The following is a 24,261-nucleotide window of genomic DNA, read 5'->3' on the forward strand; positions in this document are numbered from 1 at the left end:
CGGGGCCGCCGCGCCCGGGACCCGGGGCCGCCGCCGTCTGGGGACGGGCCGGGGAGAAGGAGGAGGAGCGGCCTCCTCACGGCCACCCTGGTGCAAGCTCGCGGTGCGGCGCTGCTCGCCGCCGCTCGTCGCCGCCATGAGCGCCGGGCAGGCCGCGGGGGAGGAGGCGGACGCCGCCGCCGCGTCCCCGGCACTTCCCAGGGTGCTCTCGGCGCTCTTCTACGGGACGTGCTCTTTCCTCACCGTGCTGGTCAACAAGGCGCTCCTCAGCGCCTACAGGTGAGCGCCGGGGCAGAGCGGGCGGCCCCCCACCCGCGGGGGCCGGTGCAGCCGGTGCCGGGCGATGCCGGGCTGTCCCTGCCCGGCGGAGAAGCCTTCCCGCTCCTGTTCCCCTTCCCGCTGGCGTGACCCTCGGGCGTCCGTGCAGCTCGGGATCCCGAGCAGCCAGCTGGTGGGTAATGTGCTGGAAGCAGGGCCGATTTCTCCAATTTGAGACCCCACTCGTGCCCAGTTTGTACCAGTTCTGCAGCACCGCCCGACGGCGAGCACGGTTCCGACAACACCCGTCTTTTCCTCGGTGTCTTTTCACTATTCCCAGAGGATCACACTACCTTAGACGCCCGTGAGGGAAACAGCGTATCCTCTAACTGTTCCTGCCGAATAGTACCTTTCTTCCAGCATCTTTCTTTTCTGAGGTAGCCAGAAACGAAAAGTGAACCTTGTAAAATGGCTTGATCATAAAAACACTGAGAGATTCCGTCCTTGGCTTGATGGCTCTAATTCCCATATGGAATGCTGGTGATAATCAGCATATTCTACCATTGTGTGAAGCAACGACATTAACTGCACGTCTTACACTTTGCATTTTACTCTTAGTCTTGCAGCTGAGGGAAATAGGAACTTGGACATTCATATCCAAGTCATACTTTTCCCATCTAGATTTGTATACTTGTTGGACTTCGATCATCCTTGTGGGTCCCTTCTGACTCAGGATATTCTGTGATTGTCCTGTGACTGCCATTTTTGTCACCACTAACATGTTTTACTTAAAATCATTGCTCTGTTTTTGCTGTGGTTTAGCTCATCTTGAATCAAAATAAGAAAATGAAAACCCAAAATGAAAAGAAAGTTAAAAAGCCAAACTTGCTGTAATTTTCTAACATTCAGTGCTATTTGAACATATAGCAGCTGTATTTAATATGTCTCATAAATTGTACATGGTGCAAGTTGTGATTTTATTTTATAGTGGTTTTTATCCTACAGACTGTAGCTCCCTGAAAGTCCCTGGCATACATCTAGCACATCTGTGTGAGATGATCGAGTACAGTATGTCCATCAGTAAGCCTAAGTTTTGTATTAAGACAGCATTGCTGGAAGTATTTAGGCCTCTGCAAATCGCAAATGTCTGGAGAAATCTGTGTAGTACAGATGGGCAAACTCTCCGTCTTTGTATGGGGGAGCTGTAAATACTAAAAAAAAAGGCAGTTTAAGTGTCACATGATTATAAATGGAAGTCTTATTTCTTATATTTTCCTGCCCCCAATACTTCCGTTTCCCTGAGCTCTTTTGCTGTCAGTTGCTCCTAATTCTGTGTTAGGACTGTAGTGCTCTTGTGGCCTTTTTGCTGTGAGTCAGCTTGTTTGTTTCTCTTGTCAATGCTTTATTCCCATCCCAATTATGTTAATATTAGATGTATATTTCTCACCACACTAAGTAGGAAAACAGCAGTTCTGCAAATGTCATGAAGTTCAGCGAGGCCAGGTAGAAGGACCTGCACCTGGATTGAGGCAATCCTAGGCACAAATATAGTCGGCACGGAGAATGGATCGAGACTAGCCCTGGAGAGAAGTAATTGGGGGTGTTTGTGGTAAAAAGCTGAATATGAGCCAGCACTGTGTGCTTGCAGCTCAGAAACCCAACCACCTGGCCTGCATCAGAAGAGGTTAAGGAAGGGGATTATGTGCCCCTGCTCTGGTGAGACCCCACCTGTAATAATGCATCCAGGTCTTGGGCCCCCCAACTCAAAGAAGACATGGACCTGTTGGAACTAGTCCAGAGGAGGTCACTAATCACAGTGGCTCTGATCGCAGGATGGCTGCACCTCTCCTGTGAAGACATGCTGAGAGAGACAGGGTTGTTCAGCCTGGAGAAGATTCCAGAAAGACCTTGTTGTGGTTTTCCATTACCTAAAGAGGAGCAGGGAAGAGCTCAAGAAGGACTTTTGAGAAGGCCATGTAATGGTAGGACAAAGGGAAATGGACTTAAGCTGAAAGAGGGGAGGTCTAGATTGATATCAGGAAGAAATTCTTTGCTGTGAGAGTGATAAAGCACTGGAGTAAGTTGTCCAGACAGGTTGTGGACTCCCCATCCCTAGAGGTGCTCAAGACCAGTTTGGATGGGGCTTTGAGCAACCTGGAGTAGTGGAAGTTGTCCCTGCCCATGGCAGAGTGTTTGGAGCTAGATGATCTTTAAGGTCCCTTCCAACCTAAACCATTCTGTGATTCTATCCATGCTTTCAGCTAAAGCAAACTGAAGGGTTATAGTAGGAATGTAGCTGCCTTAGTAGACAATAGAAATTTCTACAACATTTACCTAAGAACTTGATTTTGCCAAAAACATATTGCTAGTTATGTTTGGATTGTAGAGATTAACTTCCATGTTACAGCAAGTGCAAGATGCTTTAGTTACTATCCCATCTCAGGATTCAAAATGTATATGTGAAGCTACTCAAGAAATGATGCATTAAGATTTCTCTAAGTGTGTTACCTTCACTTATGAGTATTCCCCAAACAACTAGCAGTTCAGCATTGATCAACTGTACATGGGTTCAGGTACAGCTGTACAACAACATGTATCATTTGGGCTGCATAAATAAAATAATTCTACTACAATAAGTGTAGTCCTGACCTCTTCTTAAACACAGGCCAGTCATCCTCATGTTTAGTTGTTGACTTTGGTTTTAAACTTTAACTTTTTTATTTTTCCTAATTATTTATTTCCATTCCTCAGTACTAAATGTCTGTTCATGTTTTTCAGCTTCCCATCACCAGTGTTTCTTGGAATTGGACAGGTATGTTGACAAGTAAAGTATACAAAAAGTATTCATTATTTTTTGAGGTAGATTTTAGGGGGCAAAATCACAGTTACAGTGAACTGCTTGTCTTCTGGATCAGATATGCTTTAAGGAACTGTAATTTGTTTCATTGAAAACAGGCAACTTTGAGCGTGAGTCAAAATTATTGCCTGGAGAGAGTCATGTAAAAGACTGGAATGCTATTTATTTCTCCTTGTAAAGTTCAGTAATTAAGGAATCTGGCCTTCAAAACTGTCCAGCTTTGTTCCAGCAAATGCATACGTTCTGTGAGAGTCCTTGAGCCTTTGTAGACTACATGCAGAGATATTGCCCATTTGTAGCCAAACCATGTATTTCCTCATAAATTTCTCCCCATTTTCCAGCAGTTTTCCAGTAGTTCCAGTGCAAAATTTTGATTCTTTCTTGCTTTATTTGCCCATGGGTAAGTTGCAGCATGGCAGCAGAAATGATTTTTATTATTTTTGTTGTTACGAGGCATGGCGGTAAAACCAAAGTTCAAATGCTTATGGACTGGGTCCATAAAGAAGAATGTATCACTGCAGAGGGATCACTGATAAAGATGGAGCCTTGTGTTGCAAGTGTTGTTTGGGCAAATGCATTTTGTAGGGAATTCGCTTTCTGCCAAGGCTGCACAGCAGGGAGTAGTGAGGAAGTATTGAAAACAGGGTACCACAAGTCTGACATCTCTGCTGTTAGGTGCTAGAGAGAGTAAAATGTCTTGTAAAGACTTTGTGGTGTGGTAGAGAGTTTTACATACCCAGACTACTCAAGGAACCATAGACCATGTTTCAGTGAAGGGCTAGAAAATGTGGCAATAATTCATGTCTTGATGCAGCTTTTTTCTTTGCAGAATCAAAGACTTAATGGCATTTCCATTTTTTTTTTTTTTGTTGACAGATCCTTCCAAGATTTTCCTGAACACTATATAAAGTACATAGGATATGGTGTAATGCTTTAGTCTGCAGAACATGACTCCATCCCATCCTCTAGATAGTTGATTGCTGTCTTTTTGTTTTAGGAAAATTTGACCCTTTGTTTTGACTCCTTGGGGCAGCATTAACACCTATGATGTATGATTGCACAGATATTCTTCTTCAGTCTGTCTGCATCTTTACTATTTCTTCCTCATGTTGTCAACAGAATGATCAATGTCCAACCTCCATCTTGCACTACCAAAAAAAAAGTTTTGGGAGTGGTTCTGCAGACTAAACAATTCTCTGAGTAAAAATTTCATGGTTTATCTGGGATTGTGTCCTATTTTGTTTTCACAACTCCTTCTCAACATGCATTGTTTCACAGAATGCCACTAGTTTTCTTCAGGATAGTAAAGTATATGTGTGTCTTTTACTTTTAAATAAATAACTGGCAAAAATTGTTTCAATAAGGGCAAAATTATTTCAATTTGTTAATTTCATTCTGTGCTGTTCTTTCACAGAAATACGTAAAAACTAGCATTTGTCAAATTCCTATAAAGATTTTGTCTTTGAAGCAGTTTTTTCATTCATATATTACAATTTTGCTCTTACATGACTTCTCATTTTTTCTTTTTGTTTAGATGGCAGCCACTATACTTATCTTGTATGTGTCAAAACTAAATAAGATTGTTCACTTCCCTGATTTTGACAGAAGTATACCTGTGAAGGTAAGGATCACACATGTTGTGGTATTAATAGGAAAGAGTTACTTCTTATAATAGCGTTCTTTCTTATGGGGACGAGAAAAACATTTGCATTTCTTGTTCAAATGGGATTCTTGGTATCGTTTCATTTAAAAATTGATATGATAATTTTAATTTCTCTGCAATATTCTAGTCTGGGCTATAGACATAAACTCTGTTTGCAGAGAAATCTGGTGCCATTTAGTTATGTAGCACATGGGAGGGGTGTTTTACCTTTGTACAGCAGGATGAAATCTTCCACATTCTTGAAAGGCTTTCCTGGATATAGGTCTCTGTGGGATGAGTGGGAGATAGGTGTTTGTGAAAGACTTTTGAATACAGAATGAAGAGAGAAAGGCTGCTTAGAAATATGAATGGAGCATGTGACAAAATAGTAGAAAAATAATGTGATAGATGAGAAACCAGAACAGCTGACTCCCAGTATAAGATTTGTGTTCCATTGGAGGGGCTAAAATAATGCCCACTGAAAATGCTGTAGGTGGCAACTGGCTGCATCATACAGACCTTAAATGTATGTGGTTTAAAGAGGCAGGACAGAACAAATGTGAGAGGACCTCCTCTTACCTCAGTTTGGGAACTAGGATGTGAAGTGACTACAGCAATGATCCTCAAAGATTTTTGCATCTATACAGTTGTTGAAATGTTTCCTTGATGCATTAGTCTGTATGTTTATGTCTTGTTGCAGATTATCAGTTGTGTTTGCTCCAGGACACAGGGAATGTTCCCGGCCCTCCTTCAGGGATCAGATAGTATAGCTTTTCAGGCCCACATCTTTACTGCAGAATCTTGTCTTCCTGTCAGTGTGAGGTTAACAATGGATGTCTCACAGATATATTAATTCTTAATGCATGTTGAAATCATTGGCATTTCTACATGTACAAGTCTTGGAGGAAAATCTGTGGTATCATTCATAAAATGGACAATCCTTCTTTGTTATTCCAGAATAAGAAAGGAGGTTTCCCAGTGGGTAGCTTTGAGTTCCATGTATAAGCAACTTATTGAGACCTTGAGAAGTTTGTTCCCTCCATTCCCCACAAGTCCTGCTGTGCTCCCTCTCTGCTGTTGTCTTTGTTTTAACTTATGTACAAAGGCATTAAAAAAAACCAGAGCATGTATTTTCTTTGTCCTAATGTGTTGTTTGGAAGACTTTGCTGGATAGGCTGGGAGCAGTCAGCATTTTAGTTTCCAGGACTTGTATATTGTTTGTGGTGTTGGAATTGGCTGGTGAATCAGCTGGATTGCTCATTGTTGATTTCTCTACTTTTTAAGGAGCCCTTAGGCAAACTCCTTATCCTTTTGTCAGCTTTTGCTTTGACACTAAGATAACCATTACTTTTCAGTCCTCAACTGGTTTATGTCTTCAGTGCATTCAGCTAGAGGTTTAAAGTAGTGAAATGCTTATTTTAGTGACGAAGCTTTGAAGTTCCTGACCCCTTTTAAGTAAATGATTCACTGATCTCTGCTGTTGTGCTGGATGTTGTAATTTTGTCTTTACAATGGAGTGGATTTCAGGGGAAAGATAATACAATGTCTGCTCTGTTTTCAGCCTATAAATTAAATGAACCAATATGTTCTAAAGAAAAGTCTGCAGATGAGACAGTGCTTTACAAAATTTTTGCGAACTTATGCTGACAGGCTGAATATTTATTGTTACTCATGCTCCTGCTTTCTTCATACTCTTGTTTACTTTCACTTAAAAGCTAACTTCAGTTGACTATCAGTTAACTTCTACTTCACTTTTTTCTCTCTTGCTGTAAAAGAAACACAGCATTTTTAACATAGATTAAATACACCCCACTCCTCTGTATGCTTTTCCAGCAGACAAAGTTTAAAAATGCATAGCCTTTGACTTTAGTGTCCTCCAAAGCGTTCCTGTGTAGAAACAAGAGTAACTATTACACATTAGGATAGAGGATCTGTTATGTCTTTCTGCCATTTCAGCCCCTCTTGACTGATAGTGAATGGGACCAAATGTACACACTGTCTTTGTCCCCATTGATTACTTTGGTTGGTTTAAATCTTCTGTGAATTCCAACCTTATCCATTCTGTGATACTGTAATTTTTTCTGTAGCAGGAAAATTAATGGCTTTGAATAGCAGCTGATTATTGTAGGGATTCATGTATTTTTGTACATTTTCTTAAGGCTCATAAGTTCCATTATTATTTCTCTCTGTTGTGTTATGGATCATAGATTTCTGTGCAAGTCAGTCTCTTTGATGCAAAGAGAAGCAAAGTTTAATTTATTCATAATTACTTACCTTTCCTTTCTAGTATCTTTCATAGCAAATTTTTCTGGGTTAATCTAAAATGTTGCAACTTCCAGCTGTACTAATATATATGGAATATGTAGAGGAGCACAGCATATTTATAATTTATTAACTTTTTTATTCCACCTCTTCACTTGTTTATTTAGATACTGTTGTTATTATTACCTTTATATCTAAAATTAATTGTTAAAATGGATATTAATCTGAGGACTATAGTAGATAGAATAAAAGTGATTAACATTTACTCTAAATGGATGCTAAGTCTCATTAGTAGTAAATTGCAGCTCTTCTAATGACATCAGTGAAGCTGTGGTCATAACCAGTCACATAAATAGGAACTGCAGATGAGCTTGCAGCATAGTTACCTTTTATCCCTGTTAAAAAACCCCTCTTTCTTCATAAAAGTACATCTGATATGACAGATACCAAATTCTATCAAGTAAAGTTTCTCAACAGTACTTCTAAACAAAGTAATCTGAGTTGTGCTTTTAATTTTATCACAGTTATTTCCTCTGCCTCTGATTTATGTTGGAAACCACTTAAGTGGATTATCAAGTACCAGCAAACTCAGGTACAGTAAGTAGAAGTTATAAGTAGACTGTTTTACCCTTTTCTCTTGTGGGGTAAAAAAGAAACACTAAAAAGCATTGTCTGGAGTCTTAAATCTATGTGGTGCCTGTCTGCCTGTCTGTCTAAACCCCTGGTACTGTTATGAAATTTTTACACAAACATCTGATCAGTTTACAAGTTGTCTGCTTCCTTTAAGAGGAGCTTAGCCAGTCCTGTACTGACATAAAATCACAATACTCCTATATGACCATGAAGTGCTTAACCTTTTGCCTCACACCCATGCATTCAGCTTTTTCTGAGTGTCTTAACCAGAGAGTTGGAAAACTGTAAGGTGTTTCTGAAGGAAGAAGCATAAGGAAAGTATTTGTACCATGATGTCATGGCAGATATTTAGGAATCACCAAGAGATGAAAAATCTGCTGTGTAGTGGGATGGTGGTGGTGGCCTGCTGAGTTCGAAAAGCAGGTTGTCAGGGAGCACTGCTGAAGGGTGCCTTGGCTCCCATGTGCATTAAGCATAGACCCATGAGAGTTGCTTCCATGCTAGTGCTAAAAAGGTGTAAGCAGACCTTTGCGGAAATAGAAGGAATGAGACTGTATTTTCTGTGGAAGATGAGCACAGAAGCATGATGGCTGCACCAGGACTGGAGGATACAGCTGGAGGATACAGCAGGATACACCACTACCATTGTGGTGGTTTTTTTTTGCATGATTGCAGGTTCCCGAGGATTTGGTACTAAGCTAAACCAGAACAGAGTTTTGCAGGTTTGTGTGCATTTCGTAACTATGAGACAGATGCTAGGAAAGAAGATAGAACCACAGAATCATAGAATCATCAAGGTTGGAAAAGAGCTTTAAGATCATCCAGTGCAACTGTAAACACAGCACTACCGCTGGACCAGTAATCTTATCACCCAGAGCCAGATCCAAACACCTTCAGGGATGGTGACTCCACAACCTCCCTGGGCAACCCACACTAATGCCTGATCACCCAACAATGACAGTGTTTTTCCTAATATCTAGTCTGAATCTCCCCTGTCTCAGCTGAAGGCCATTTTTTCTGGTGCTCTCACTGCAGGCACAGTAGAAGAGACCAGCCCTCACTCACTGCACCCTCCTCTCAGGGAGTTGTAGAGAGTGATGAAGTCCCCCAATACATTGCTTTTAATTTGTTTGCATTTCTTTTTATTTATAGAATTAATGTTCTCTAGCTATGAACACTAGATGCCTGATTCTGCAGCTTTGTTGAATGTGTTCACAAGCTGTTCCACTGAAACAGACATTAAGACTTAGGCAGTACTGTGCCTAGTAGCACTTCAACCATTGTGAATATGAAAGAAGTTTCAAAACTGTAAAAGTTGGCTTTTTCTTTCCCTTTTCCCCGACTGTAAATTTAAATGCTTAGTAGGATATGTAAGTGCACCTTCTCCCTCTCCTGTGGCTGGTATACCTCTTTTAGATTTACTAGTTTTAACTAATTTTTATAAGAGAAACTTTAAAATGCCTGCAATGTTCCTACCATTAATATTGTTACATTTCATTTTGGTACAATATATGATACTTGTTTACATCATTAAATTCTCCACCTTGTTTAGGTTGTCTGCAAGGTGCAGATGATGCTATGCATAAATTCAAAATATCCATTGTAAAGTTTTTTAACATTGTGTTAGGAATTGTATCATTTACTAATGCAATTGTTAATAATTATCTTAAGCAGGGGATTAATTGATCCATATGGCCATGCTTTCAAATTTACAGTGTCAGAGACAAGTGTTTTCTCACACAGAAAGGTTTCCAACTGCATTAGTTCATGAAGATCAACAATATCTTGCTAAAAGTAGAAGTTTGTTTTGTAGTTGCAGTTGTGGCCCCACCTTTCATGTTGTATTTCCTCTAATTTTTTGGTCATGAATGTATTTTACTTATTCAAAGTACAGGTTGTTTACTAAGCATGTTTTCTTTGTATTTCATTTCTGTTACATGTTTTCAGAGAAAGATTTATTGTCTCTCCTCTTAAGTTTCAATAGAAATAGTTTTTATTTAACTATGCCTATGAATTTTGCAGAAAGAATTGTCTCATAAGGGTTATGCTAGGTAGAAAATATCTACTATATACCGTTTCAATAATGCAGAGTGAGCTTCAAACACTAGCCAGCTGCACTGATTTACTAACTGGCAAAGCTTGCTATCTTTCAATGATTTGGTTGTCTAAGGTGCATGTCAGACTGACATTAAGAATTCTTATATATGTACTAAATGATTTGCTATTTGTTTTGTTTTCTTATTCCTGGACTAATTGTTCCATCCCCTGGATTAGTAAAATAAGAGTTAGAATATAAGAATGCTGTTAATCTGATACGATGCTTGGATTTTTATTTTGTTTTTTTTTGACAGTTTGCCGATGTTTACAGTGCTCAGGAAGTTTACCATTCCTCTTACTTTACTGCTGGAAATCATCATACTTGGGTGATCCTTTTTGTTTGTTTTTGGGGTTGTGTTTTTGGTTTATTTTTTTTTTTTTTCATTTAGGATTCCTTTATTTTAGATCATCTCAAACTGATTACTTGTGTCATCTGATCAGAACATAGAATGAGTGATTTTTACTTACAAATAGAGAAAAGCAAAGAAAGTGATCTATGTAGCTTTTTTGAAGCCATAGACATATACATTTTAGTGAGGAGAGGGAGAAAATCAACTTGCCTTCATTTTCATGTCTCATTCTCTAGACTGTTACATGGGTTTCAAGTCAGCAGACACAACACAGACACTTTCAGTGGTTTGTGCCTTGTCTTGGAGGCTCCTAAACTGTGAACTGATTCAGACAGATCCTTATGTCTCCAAAAAGTGCTGATAGCATGGCAGTCTGCTTATGTAGAGTAACTGTCCAGGTCAAGTCTGAAAACATACCAGGTTAATGAAGCCAAATGGTATCTACCAGTTCTTAGATCAGAGAATTTCTTACTTACAGACACCTATGTTATTTTTCATGAGAAATTAAGAAGGATATGCTGCTCAGGATCTCTAATTTCAATAGTACTGAGTTGGAGGAACAGGAGTATAAATACATTACACTTTGTCCAAGAACTTCACAGTTCTATCCACATGGCTGATGCTGGACTCACGAGATGAAGTCACAAGGAGAAAACCAGCTTGCTGAAGCTGAACCCAGGCAGCACAAGAGTGATGGTCAGGGGAAAGCTAAAAATGCAAAAAGCAAAAAGCCCCCAAGGAAACAGTCATCTCCTTTTGGCTGAAGCAGCAGTTAATTGATCAATGTGATTCATATTTGGAGATGCTCTGGAATTCTTTTGTAGTTTTAACTTCTCCCAGGAAAAGCAAAACTTGCTGTCTTCTGTTGGCCTGAAGACTCCCTCAAGCAAGTGAAAAAAAATGTAAGTCAGTGAGATTTACATAAATGCTCAGCTGGAGAACAGCAATGTGGCTTATGAGTGCAAGCAACATCCTAACCATGGAACGCGTGGGAGGAGAATGCTGTGTTGGTGCAGGCTTACATAGTGGATTTCCTCAGGGCTGAAAATGAAAGGACCGTAGAGAGTCTGTGCAGACTTATGTCAGGATTTTTGAAACAATCAAGGTTTGGATTGTTACTCTTGAGAGTCATTATGATCAAAGCCTAATTTATCTAGAGTCTGCACAGCACATTATTCTTGGGACAGTGGTCCACAGATGTGGTCCTTTACACACAGGATTTCTCCAAGAGTATTTCTTCAAGAGAACTGTACATTTTGTTTTAAGGATCTTTTCTCTCAGTCTGTCTTGACAGAATAAGGACTAGGGAAATATCTGTAACGCATATTGCAGTATGATGCAAAAATGAGTACTTAAGATATTTCCAAGTAAATTAGTGTAGATATAAAACCTTTTTATAGGTTTACAGTATGTTTTTACTACTCTGTGGCAGCACTGATGTGATAGTAGTGAAGAATGTCATAATCTTCATGGTTTCCCTTTCAAGTAAAAAGTTTCAGTTTGAGCTCAAAATAAATAGATTAAGATTATTTGAAAATAATCCAGACAGTGTGCTGTATAGCATCTTCCTCAACAAAGGTGATATGAAAAACTGCATGAGAGATGTACAGTGATTTTCCTGTATTGGACTGCTGGACAACACTGAAATATGTCTATTATGAATATCAATACACATTAAATTTGTTTGGTTCAGTGCTGTTACTTTGAACCTTTAATCTTTGCTTTTATAATTGTCTAGTAAGAGAGTGCTCATAGTGCTTTTTCAATCTCTGTTCTCAAGGCCAAGGTCTGACAGTGTGGCACATGGGCAATCACGTTGTTTCTGTAAGGTTGTCAAGACTTTGCCCTCCTGTTAAATGTTCTGCGATTGTTAATTGCTTTGGAACTTTTCAGGCAGACAGCCATTTAGTCTCCACTTCAAATAATGAAAATGTGAACTGTTTCAATTTTTGCCTGCAGGAAACGGTACCCAGTGAATATTATAGTCAGCGTATTTGCCATCATTCTTGGGGCTTTCATAGCCGCTGGGTAAGGTTTTAATTTCCCATACAATGCCATATTATGAGGGGGGGACACAGGAGGATTTTTTCCTTGTTTAATTCTGAGTAAACCTAAGTGGAAATAAGTTCCTCTGAATAAAGTTTTGATTGGGAAAATCTCTCTAGTGACATCACTGGGAGGTACAGTTATACAAAGAAAAAAATCTAATTCCTGCTGACAGTGGTGTCAGCAGGAATTAGATTGGGTGTGTCTTTTTCCACCTCTAGGTTTTCCATGTTTGCAGGATCATAAATGAAGCAAGTTAAAATTATGTGAGGAATGTTGTTTTTGTTTCATGGTATCACTGTATTTTAATAACCTTGGAAAAATATATTCTTGTTCTGGATAGAAAGAATGATATTTTGGTTGCCAAATATGGAGTAACACATTGTATATTTTTTAATAATAAAAATCCCACCTTTTTTTTAAGTTCCATTGTGAGATAATGGTTACAAAGCACCCATATGCTGTTGTCCTCTGTTTTCTGTTTGAACATTCCTTTACCTGCCTGGAAAGTTAATGTTTTGTTTGTTTGTTTCCTGGCTTTGCTATGAACAAGAGTAAATAATTTTTTTTTAAGTGACAGAGATAGAGCCATGTCCTATCAAATTAATTACCCTGTACTGATGAGGTAACTAGTCAAAACAGAAAGGATGACAACATGTCTGAAAAACATACAAACCAGCTGGATTTTATTCCCTAGCCACTTTCTCTAGTAAAAGGAATAGGTATGTAAATTCAGTTATAATTGGACTGGTTGTCAGGGTTGAGATGGGTGGAATTTTTCTCTGAATGAAAACTGAACATTTCCTGCCACTTTCACACTGAGTATTAGGAACTCTCTGATGTCTCATTTGTGATGGTCCTATGACTGGAGAAATGTAAAGTATTTTGACTTACAAAGAAGGCTTGAAGCAAAACCTGTGACTGGCTGGAGTTCTTTGCATATCCTCATTCACAATGTGCATCTTGGTAAACAAGGTAATGCAATGCATTGCATATTTTTTTTCTTATTTACAATATAGTATTTCTTTCCCAGGTCCGATCTGTCTTTCAATCTGGAGGGCTACATTTTTGTGTTGCTAAATGATATCTTCACAGCAGCAAATGGAGTTTATACAAAGCAGAAAATTGATCCAAAGGTAACTGTGGGGTAATTGGGTTGAATTTAGCAGTGAGCTGCTGTCTTGGTTTAGGGCAGACTTAGGGAGGGGTCCCTCTAGAAAGCAAATTCAAGTGGCCCTTGTCCCTACCTGTTCAGGAGATAAACTTCCGTGGAGAAAAGTGAAAAAAACCTATTTATTTAACAAGCAAAGTACTCACAAACATGAAAAAAAATATTGAGCACTGGCACCTCACACTGCTCTGAAGAGATGGCAAATTCAGAGAGAGAGACTCCTTGTCATGGGGTATAGCTAGGCTTGCTCAGTCTCTTACCAATCCCTCTGGCACTAGAAAATGCCATGTCCTGGGCACTGTTGGGTGCAGGTGTGAGCTCCTGATGTTTTTCTGGGTTTTCCGTCCAGAGCAGGTTTGAATAGTTCCAAGAAGAATAAAAACTACAGTCCAGAGAATTTCTCTGCCTCAGCTAGCTAAAAAAACTAACTAAAAGCAAAGGAGAGTTCTCTCCCACTGTCCGTGCTGCAGACAACACATGCGGAGAGAGAGAGATGAAGCTCTTATCTCTATGTTCTTGAATACACCTGCCTCAGACATTCCACCACTTCTCTTTTTCCCCCTCTTCACTTTTGGATCTAGTTTTAAAGGCACAAAACTTACTCTTAGGCTAAACAGACAAATGGGGATAAAATTCAGCATCATAAAGTCACCCCAGGACATTAGTCACCCTAGGACACCTACTTATTATATGACCTTTATGTACTTACCATTATGAACTCGTAAATAACGTCATTTGCTTTCACATTCCTGTTGATATATGTATTCTTAATAGAGAACAGCCTAGAAAAAGTTGTTATTTCTATCTCTGGCTAGGCTTTGGTAAGAAAACAGTGTATTTTCTTTTCTCCCAGGGCTTTTAAGCAGAGTTTGTAGTTACTAAAAAAAAAAAAAAAGCAGACCATAAGCAAACACTTTATCTCTAAATTTGATATATATTTATACAGGGATGATGACTTTTTGACTAGAAACACATGTTATGTGAGGTTTATGTAAAATAAACAGAGAACTGTACAGCCTAAGTTATAACCACAGTAACTGTAGTCTTTTTCGGTTATCTGAAAGCAAAGACAGGTGTGACAAGGTATTAGGTGATATCTTGATACACATTATTTACATAAATGTTGGGCAGGCTGCTCTTCAAATGCAGTGCCATGAAACATACTAAGCTATAGCGAAGAGCAGTCTTGGATAGAGGTTTGATTTCTGACTTCTGTGCTTCACTCTGTACAGCAGAAATATGTCTTTTAATAATCTTAGACATCTTAGGTGATTCCAGACTGCATTTTTATTTAAGAGCTGCACTTAACAGCCTCACAATTTTCTGCAAAATACAGGAGAAGAGACAGGCTGCCGAGGTTTTCTAAGCAGTATGACTGAATCTGGAGGAAGGGAAGGCTATTTTTTCATTCTCCTAATTTTCTGCTTTTGTGTCAAGCAAGTTAACCCACAGGTTATATGACAACCATTAAGTTGCATAAAGGTACATCAATTACCAGTGATTACAGAGCTCTATCTATGAGTCAAACTTCATTCATTTTCCTATTATATGTTTTTGTGGTAGAAGGACTAGGTGATTCCTTGGCCAGGCAGAGACTTATGTGAAGTCAACACAAAGCACTTCTGGACCAGTGCTTTTGACAGTTCCTAGTGTTGTATAGAAAGCGTCCAAAGTATAACAGAGCAGTAATACTCTCCTGAGTGCACAGAGTGAAGTGGAAATTCAGCTTAGTATGAAACACTGAATCCAGAGATTGCAAGTTTGTATTTTGAATTGAGATGTATTCTATTCTGTTTGCTCATAGTAATGTCAGAAGAATTACCAGAGTAATATGTAGTATTTTGCTACCAAGTGGCTTTTAGTGCCAAACACCATGTTTCGTTTTTCACAGGAGTTGGGAAAATATGGTGTCCTGTTTTATAATGCTTGTTTCATGGTGATTCCAACAGTTATTATTAGCTTTTCTACTGGAGACTTTCAGCAGGTAAGTAGCAATATTGCATATCTCAGACTGATAATGTTATTTTGTTCAGATTTCATCTGGGGAGTGAGAGGGGCTTTTTGTTTGTTTCTGAAGAGGTAATCCTCCCTTTATGTTAGTGATTAGTGTTTGAAAAGTGTTAGACTTGCCTTCACAGGTAAGAACTTGTGATTATACATTTAAGGAGAAGCTAAATTTGTGTGATATTCCTTATTTGAGTCTTTGTCTAGAAACTAAGGTATATTCAGGGACACCCAGCTAGAACAAAAGGTTGAGAATCCAGCTGCAGTGTGTGATTTGCCACATGCTCTAAAACAAGATTGCAACTATACAGACAATTTCCAGTCTTTCTCTCACTCTGATGTCCAGGGCAGATTTCTGTTTAGTCTCAGTCTAGTTTGGTAACCTACATTGTGCATTCTCGTAGAATGAGAGCAAGACTCTCCCCAGGTAATCCTAATACAGTATCTGTAGACAGTATGTCCTGATACATAAAGTATCAGACCAGAAGGTATTCCTGGCTCCCTCACAGACTTGCTGAGTTGCATTTTTTGTAATGGTTGAATGAGTCTAGTCACTCACATTCCTTTCAAGAAATGTTTTACATTTGCCATGGAAAATTCTTTGGAGGGTGTAATAAATCATTGCAGTGTTCTTTGTTGTATGTTGTGCCCTGAACTCACACGATTTTGTCACTGTGTTCTTAGAATTCTGCTTTAAGCAGAAAAATTATGATTCCCTAAAAATTCTGGAATTAGGTCTGCTGTGAATGTGAAATTTCTTTATGTCATCAGTCCAGTATGACCTTGTGCCAGTTTAGAAAAATGCAGTTGCTGCCTATCTTGGAAAAGGAGCCCAAGTTTTTATCACTGTAAGATTTCAACTGCTTTTCCAGCACACAGAGTTGGAGATATTTTGGGAGACCTGATCAGAGAAGTTTATCTTGTTGCTAGATTTACTTCAGGGGAAAATAGGGAGTGTGTTGTGCCCACTGGCTGATTTGCTGTAAACATCTTAACGCTCAATTCCTGAAGAGAATAAATATCTATTAAAGACATTGTGCTTGCTGGGCATCACGTTGGTTTGGTCACTTAAAAATAGAACTCCTACTAAATGATGCAGATAACTGTGTTAGTGTGACACACAAATGAAATCACAGAGAAAACAGAGAAAATGGAAAAATACTGATGATAAGTCAACAAACTATTGTAGATAACCATTGCACTTTCAGACCAGTTTTTACCCTGGCAGAGCTTCTTGCCTCAACCTGTCACAGCATAACATCTTCTGCTGTGAAGTCAAAACATCAGTATCATGTCTATGTGATAGCGACATGCTTCTACTCCTCTAGCTAGTTCTGTAGCCTTGGAGAGATTGTTTAGTGTCCAAGTTACTTATTACTCCTCCACCAGTTGGCTCACTGTGAGAACAGGAAAGCATGATGCAATATAAGGGGAAGGAAGCCCCAGAATGGCTCTGTTATACTTGGCAGCTTCTTGTTGCACACCAGTAAAATTCTGGCTGGGCAGAGCTGCTCAAGATCCTTTTAACCTGTTATCTCACATGTTGGAGACTCCGCTGGTTCTTATCATGGACTAACGGCCTTTATTCTATTTCTCAGGGATGTGTTCAGCCTTAGCTGAATTTGTTGTTTATGTACCAAGTGTAAACTAACCAGATTAAAATGAGGCATATCTAGGAGTTGCTAGAGAAGGAAAAGAATCTATGACATGTTTCTAAGTGACTGTGTGGCACTGTGTGTTTGTTTGCTGCACTTCACTAGGGAGGATACTTCAAAACAATTGAGCCTTTTCATTGCTCTTCATTATTGAGTAATGCTCAAAAACAGGCTTGGGCCACGAAAGCTGCTCATGAATGAATCTGTGGTGTGGAAGAGATTTAGAGGAAATTATTTATGTATTTGCTGTTTCTGTCCATCTCCCATCAACACTAGTTATTATGTGTTATTATTCACAGTGTTAGTATCTGTCAGTAAATAGCAAAACACAATTTTCTGTATTGCATTCATTTTCATTGCTTACAGTGTGCTCTTGTGTATCTGCACTGCTCTGCATGTGACAAATACACGTCTAGGTATCAGGGATGCTGTCATCCTGCTGTCTGTCAAGTTAGATGCATTAAACTGTTTCCAGAAGTAAAAATGGGTCATAATTTTGGTATGAATTAAATGTATTTTGTGAATTTACATGTTTGCATATTAAGTACATTTTATATGTGTTTACAGTTGATTATATAGCACATAATTCTCTCTCTCTTTCTCTCTTTTTAATAGGCAACACATTTCCAGCACTGGACAAATTTTTTATTTGTCTTTCAATTTATTCTTTCCTGCTTGTTGGGGTAAGGACACAGGGGAATAAAGCAGGTTGTTTTCATGTCAGTGTTTCAAATTGCAAATCTCAAATGTAAGGCTCACGAATAAGTTACATTAAAGTTCAGAGAAAATGGGGTTTCCCCCAGGGTTATGTCTTGACTTCTAATTATTTATAATGATGCAAATAACTGTTCAGTGCTACCTGGATTTTTGACCTCACAGTACAGTGCTGAACAACAATGATCTGTACTGTCTCTTCTGTCTGTCTCTTCTGATCATCCAACTTCTTTGCAGTTAATAGCATGTAAGTCCTTGAGTATAGGAACTGTTTCAGTGTGTTTGTTCTTTAAAGCAGCTGGAAAATGTGGGAGACTTAAAAGTAATGAAACAATACTTTGTTCCTGTTGAAACTGCATAGTCAAAGGAAGAAGGAATTGCATCCTATTCTTCTCTTCCACATCATAACCAAGGGGTGAAACTAACTTCAAATACTGACATATAAACAGCACAGAGAAATGGGTTGACTCTGCTAGAGCTCAAGTAGCATATTTTAACATATATATTTTGAATATTCTGTATGTGCACATCATTAACTTAAATTAGAGATTCACAGAAATTCTTTTACAAGGGTTTGAAACAGGTGGGATTATAGATTCCAGAAAAATACTGATCCAGGTAATGTTGAATATCTTGAAGTAATGTTAAACTTCTTAACGCCCTGGGAGGAATTTATAAAATTTTCTTCTTTGTTTAGGTTTCTCTTGATGTATTCTACTGTCCTGTGCAGTCATTACAATTCTGCACTCACAACAACAGTAGTCGGTGCCATCAAGGTGAGTTATGGACCAGAAGAGGGAAATAAAAATGCTCAAATAAACAGGAAAGAGCATTGGCTCAGCAGTGATCTTGATTCTGCTTTGACATGGAAACTCAAAATCAGGGCTAATACTGAGATACTGCTTGTGCCAAACAAGGTCACACCACAAAGTGACCCTGTTCTCTTGCCTTCAAAGTCAGGTATGCTCCAGAAAACATTGTTAGTATTGATCTATTTTTATTTCTTCTACAAGAGAAACTGGAACAATTTTAATTGAAAGGTGTACATTTAGCCACATTTCATCAGGCAGTATCCTGTGCTTCTGTTGTTTATTAGGTTATTGTGTGTTAGTCAAGATGCCCTGATGCAAATCCAGGTGAACTGATGGGGGCTAATTTTTACTTTGGGCTAATCTAATTTCCTTTGCAGCTGATACATAGGGCTTGTAGAGATACAGAATAATGACTAAGCTGAAGTACGGAGTGTGCTGTATGGTTAAGTGCCTCAGCCTCTGTGTGAGAACCTATGTTCTAGCTGAACAGACTATTTAATTTTGGTTTGCACAAAGTCTGGTCAGTTTGATCAACACTAAAACATGCACGTATTAAAAATTGAACACAGTGTCCTTACAGTCTGTTTTCTTTAACCCAATTTAATTTAAAACTGTGCATCTTGCTTTGTATTGATGAGGACAGCATGTCTAGGAACATCCCTGACTGCCCATGTGCTTTTTTGTAGGCCAGTTTGGGGAGAAACACAGAACTACAAAGCTGAAAGAGCTTTAGTAAAGACAAAACTTATGCAGCTGTGGGCAAAACATTTTCAGAATTCAACCTAGCTTAACAGGAATAACAGTACTAAAAGTGCTCCCTTCCATGACTAAGGAAAGCAATACATTCACCATAACAAAATCTGCAAAAGGAAGGCAGTACTTCTACATCCTTTTTCTTTTTTGAAAGCTGCAAGATTAATCTAGTAGTTTTCATTCTGTTGTCCTGAAAGCATTCTTTTAAATTTTATATGTCTGCATCAAACCATTAATTCAGGGCAAGACTATTTCTATTTTGTTAGCTGTAATGGTCTTTGACACATTTTAAACAGCTTTAAAGTTGAGAAGCAGGTTATGATGCAGCAGTCTCCATCAGAGACTTGTAGAGACAGATGTCATTATGCAGACTAGCTGCTAAAACAATTGAAAGCAAAAAAATGTTGGTAAAATGATCACACACACTTCTACATTTTTCCTTCTGTCTTTAGGGGTCTATTTTTCCAAAACTTGATGCAGGTGGGTGAAAGGTAGAATTTTTAACTTTAAGCTGTGCCTGTCTTGAGCCTGTACCAAGTGATTTCAGAACACATGTAGTTGGAAAAGTAAGCAGATAACCCTCTTAAGGTAATAATGTAACTTTTACTATAACTTTAAGGCATCCTTTTTATGCTGGAGAACCCAAAACCCACTTTGAAGAAATGAGATTTGAATTCCAAAGATAATAAAGAAATAAATTTCAAAAGGTGACCTTAGGTCCATTTTGCCTAATAACAAATAGTTTTCGGGTTTTTTTTTTTCCTAGAAAGTTACTGTGCATTGTATACATGTAGAAAATATACTGATCTTATTATTCTTTTTATTGCTGCATTATCCATAAGCTGACATCCATTAAATTAGTCTAAAGGATGATTTTAGAGTGGTCAGCAACACAGTATAGCTATTTCCTTAGAAAAGTGATTTGGTTGATATTGTTTGTATTCATGGAGATGAAATCTGACTTAAATAAATGCATGACTTTTGTTTCCTTTCAGAATATATCCATTGCTTACATCGGAATGTTGATTGGTGGAGATTACATATTCTCCATGTTAAACTTTGTAGGGCTAAATATTTGGTAAGTGAAATTGAATAGCCTTTGTTTATTAAAGCTGAAAATTTCTCAGTGAGTTCTAGTTTTATATTTAATTTGATTGGACTCAAAACTATTCAGGTGATGTAGTTTTGAAACTACTGGCCTGACAAAGCACTCACTGCCTCAGGATGTAGAAATCATTACAGTTAGTTATGTCTTCTCATGTCTGTTTTCAGACATTAAATATTGCTGTGGTAAGGCCTAATTGTGGAAATATGCCTGCAGTTTTACTATGTGGAATTTTTAATTTTTTATGAGCAGCAGTTCTGAGCTGTGAGGCTTCCAAAAGTCAGGTATGGTGTGTTAAGTGAGAGCATTGACTGAATGAGTTGTGCCTATTGAATATAAGTTCTAACTTGTGAGTGGTTACTTTCTATGCTTAGATGATCACTGGTGTGTATGAATATGTGTGATCAACTGGTAATTGATCTTTGTCTGCTTGGACCTACTTTCTCAGATGGGTTACATAGCTCTTAGGCACTCCTAGTTTATGATAGCTGGTGTTCTTTAGCTCTTCAGAAGGAAAGGTACGTACCTATGAAATGAGATCTGTAACATCAGACATCTTTGACACCACTGTTCGTTCTCTTTTGTTTAGTATGGCAGGAGGACTGAGATACTCATTTTTAACATTAAGAGGAAACAGCAAGCCTGCACAACCTGGGGATGAAGAGAATGCACTTCCAATGTCAAAGACTTAGACAAAATACCTGCCTTGAAAGAGACTGAAGATACAAGTTTGTTTAGCATTGCCAAGACTTTAAATAAGTATATCCTGGAACATATTTGCAACAACAAAAAAAATCTACCTCAGTTGTCACAGACATGCACACAATTCACTGGCTTAGAAATATTCTTGCGCACCATTTTTTTTACATGCAAACTAGTTTGATTTTAGCTTTTTCTTCTTAATCTGAAAGCCATTTTATAGCAAGGAATGCTATGAGCAAATCTTAAGTTGTAAACTTCTGCATTTACCTGTACTTGGGTGCTATTTCAACAAGATCTTTGAGTTTTGTTTCAGTGACTGCCTGTAGTTTCTTGAGGCAAAATTCCCTGTAAAGATCATGAGGCTTAATTTACCATTGCCTTATGCCATATGCAAACCTAGATATCAGTGTGGAGATGAAAGATCCTAGTGATTTCACGCATGCATGTGCTCTTGGGTAAGTGATATAGAACGTATGGGACCGGCAAAGAGGATATTTGCCCCCAGATTGTTCCCTGTGTAAGAGTCAACGAAAAAATACAGGCTATGTCCATGTGTGTACATTGTTTAGGCATTCTCTCTCTGTGTTTTTCTCATCCTCAATCACACTGTGGTGTTCTGCAGAAATTGTCACTGTTGTTATAAATGAACCTCATAACCTCATGCAGCAGATCAAGGAGAGAAGGGAAATGACAGGGGATTTTTTAATATTTGAAGATTTGTTTGTGTGTGTGTGTCTGTGAACCAGTACCAGCAAATCTATTTTTGTTAAGGTACATTTTTCTTTTTATATCACATTCCCTCCTCTCACCTTTTATCTGTAACCACCTAGCTGCAGAGAAGTGGTGCTTCTATGTACAAACGTAGTAGGGAAGGGAAACATAGATATGTGGAAGACTGACTTGTGTTTAAATAATGGCTAGTGTCCTGTTGTGTCTTGTATATACAGTAAAAGCTTATCTGGTACTAGTTTATGCTTTTGGTTCTAAGCAGGGAATCATAATGAGCCTGGGGATGACTACAGTAGGCTCAGCTGGTACAGTGATTGAGGCCCAGATGGTCTGAGGGATCATCTGGGACAATAACATCTGTATCTATATTTCAGTAACAACTGCATATGTATTTCCTTCATTGAAAATATTTGATAATGCTTACCTGTTTCTCTGAGGATAGACTTTTAACCTTTGAAAATGTGAGGTGCATTGAAGTGTTCAAAGACAGCAGAGAAATTAATCTTGTTGAAGTTCTCAATTCCCTGCGAGCATGAGCCAAAATTTTTGAAAATAATCAAATCAAAAGAAGGTTTTGAAAGACTTTGACATGGAACCAGGGTGTCTAATGACTTGTTTGATCACTTCAATTAAAATATAGCTTATCTGAAAATACAGAAAATCAGAAAACATTACTCTGAATGTAGCACATCCATGACCAGTCTGAATTAGACCTGAGAAACATGTGGGTAACTCACGCCAGAAGCTTCAGGGAGTGACTGCCTGCATGGATATGAATGGCAAGAGGAGCAGTGACTGCAGATACTGGAAGTGGCATTTAAAGACATGGTCAAAGTGGGAAGAGAAATCTGAACTGTCAATTTTCTCACAGCTGGCAAAGAATGTGACTTTCATTTTCTATCTGCTGAAGACCTGTGGAGGGAAAGCATTGCTGCAATATTTTTCCATGATCTTCTCTTTTTAAAAATGTCCTTTATGCTTAAAAACCTTCAATATTTTTGAGTGTATTCTTTCATAAGGCTCCTCTTTCTTAAGAGCACCTCTACCTCCACAATTTCAATTACTGAACCTTAACTCTCTTCTATGAGGCAAGGTATTGGAAAGTTTTCATTTATTATGAAATTAGTATGAGTGCCATTTGATTGCAATACTGATGAACACACAAGGCACCTGCTAAATAAGATGTAGTTCCCACAAAAGAACACTTAACATTTGTATATAATTAATTAATATTTTGCTCTACCTTTTATAAATAAAATGATACAGATTACAGTTTTAACAAGTGTTTTGTTTGGATTTTTTTTTTTTTTTTATTTTTGTGGATAGACACATTAAATTGTCCCAAGCACATGAACAACACTAATATTTGCTTTTTATATTATTAACTCCTTTAGTGTACTTCAAGTAGTTTCTTTTGCTCATTCTGTACCATAGTGAAGTGATTTATTTAATTTCTTTTTCATAGAATGTTTTTGAAGTGCTTCAGACTTAGATTTCTCACCTGAAATGCAGACCTGATAATCGTAGTCTTTATGACAGTGTCACTCAGAATAATTTAAAAAATAAATCTAGGAATAACAAGAAATAGGTACTATATGAAGTACTTGCAATTGCTTACATACTTTCACAAAGAAACTCAGCTTCAGTCCCTTTCTGTTTTCTTCTATATCTGAGATACTGTTGATTTCAGTAAATTTGCTGGATTAAAATTCTGTCAATATGGGCTTGACCAGGCACAACTATCGTATTAGAATTTAGGAAATTGCATGGCTGTTTCATCTAGAATGTCAATAATTGTGTCTTTCAGTTAATAAGATGGGAACTTAAAACCTATTTTTTAGGATACAGCTGCTTACTTTTCTACAGATTTCATATTAATGAACTTAAGGTTTTAAATATATCCTTCATACCATTACAGGTGCCAGGGTATATTTACAAGTAAACATAAAAAGAAAAATCATTACTGGACTAGAAAAAAAAAAAATATTGTCCTGTGCATTGATCTGTTCATGCTCTAAATTTTGTGGGGATTTTTTAGCAGTGACCTTGCTGTAGTTAAGTGAGAAAATGTGGTCACCCAAGGGACTTTCTACCCATTCACTGTGTAAATTTCTTGCCATGATTCCTGTGGAAGTCAGAGAGGCAAAGAAAAAATTACCTCAAGAAAAAAACCACTTAGACTGAAGAATTCTTCACGTTCTTAAGGATTTATTAATTTTCTTCTCATTATCTTGGCCTAATTTACTTATATTGGGCCCATGACACTTTGTAGACCTAGCTAAGACTCATCACCAACCACAGAAAAAGAAAATGGAAACAGAACATGGAAGTGCAGAATAGAAGACTGACAGCTGTGGAAGATTGTGTTTTGATTCCATCATCAAATAAAAGGGATTCTTTTAAATTTTGGGGCATTAATTTAAAAGAGGTATTCAGCACTATTTTTTCCATGTAGAAAGCAGTGATACCTC

At 38.1% G+C, this 24,261-nt stretch overlaps 1 protein-coding gene across 1 annotated transcript; it reads left to right on the forward strand.

Moving 5' to 3' along the window:
• Positions 1-98: 98 nt before the first annotated feature.
• SLC35D2 (solute carrier family 35 member D2) lies at positions 99-23,028 on the forward strand. Its single transcript, XM_041480748.1, has 12 exons — positions 99-279; positions 3,037-3,070; positions 4,650-4,736; positions 7,544-7,611; positions 10,004-10,075; positions 12,059-12,127; positions 13,179-13,281; positions 15,208-15,300; positions 17,591-17,658; positions 18,387-18,465; positions 20,250-20,332; positions 20,949-23,028. Exons 1-12 carry the CDS (start codon positions 137-139, stop codon positions 21,049-21,051), a joined length of 1,002 nt encoding a protein of 333 aa, XP_041336682.1. The 5' UTR covers positions 99-136; the 3' UTR covers positions 21,052-23,028.
• The last annotated feature ends 1,233 nt before the right edge of the window (positions 23,029-24,261 follow it).

This window comes from Pyrgilauda ruficollis, unplaced genomic scaffold (genome assembly GCF_017590135.1).
Source record: "Pyrgilauda ruficollis isolate IOZ18807 unplaced genomic scaffold, ASM1759013v1 scaffold53, whole genome shotgun sequence".
In the NCBI taxonomy this organism is placed as follows: domain Eukaryota; kingdom Metazoa; phylum Chordata; class Aves; order Passeriformes; family Passeridae; genus Pyrgilauda; species Pyrgilauda ruficollis.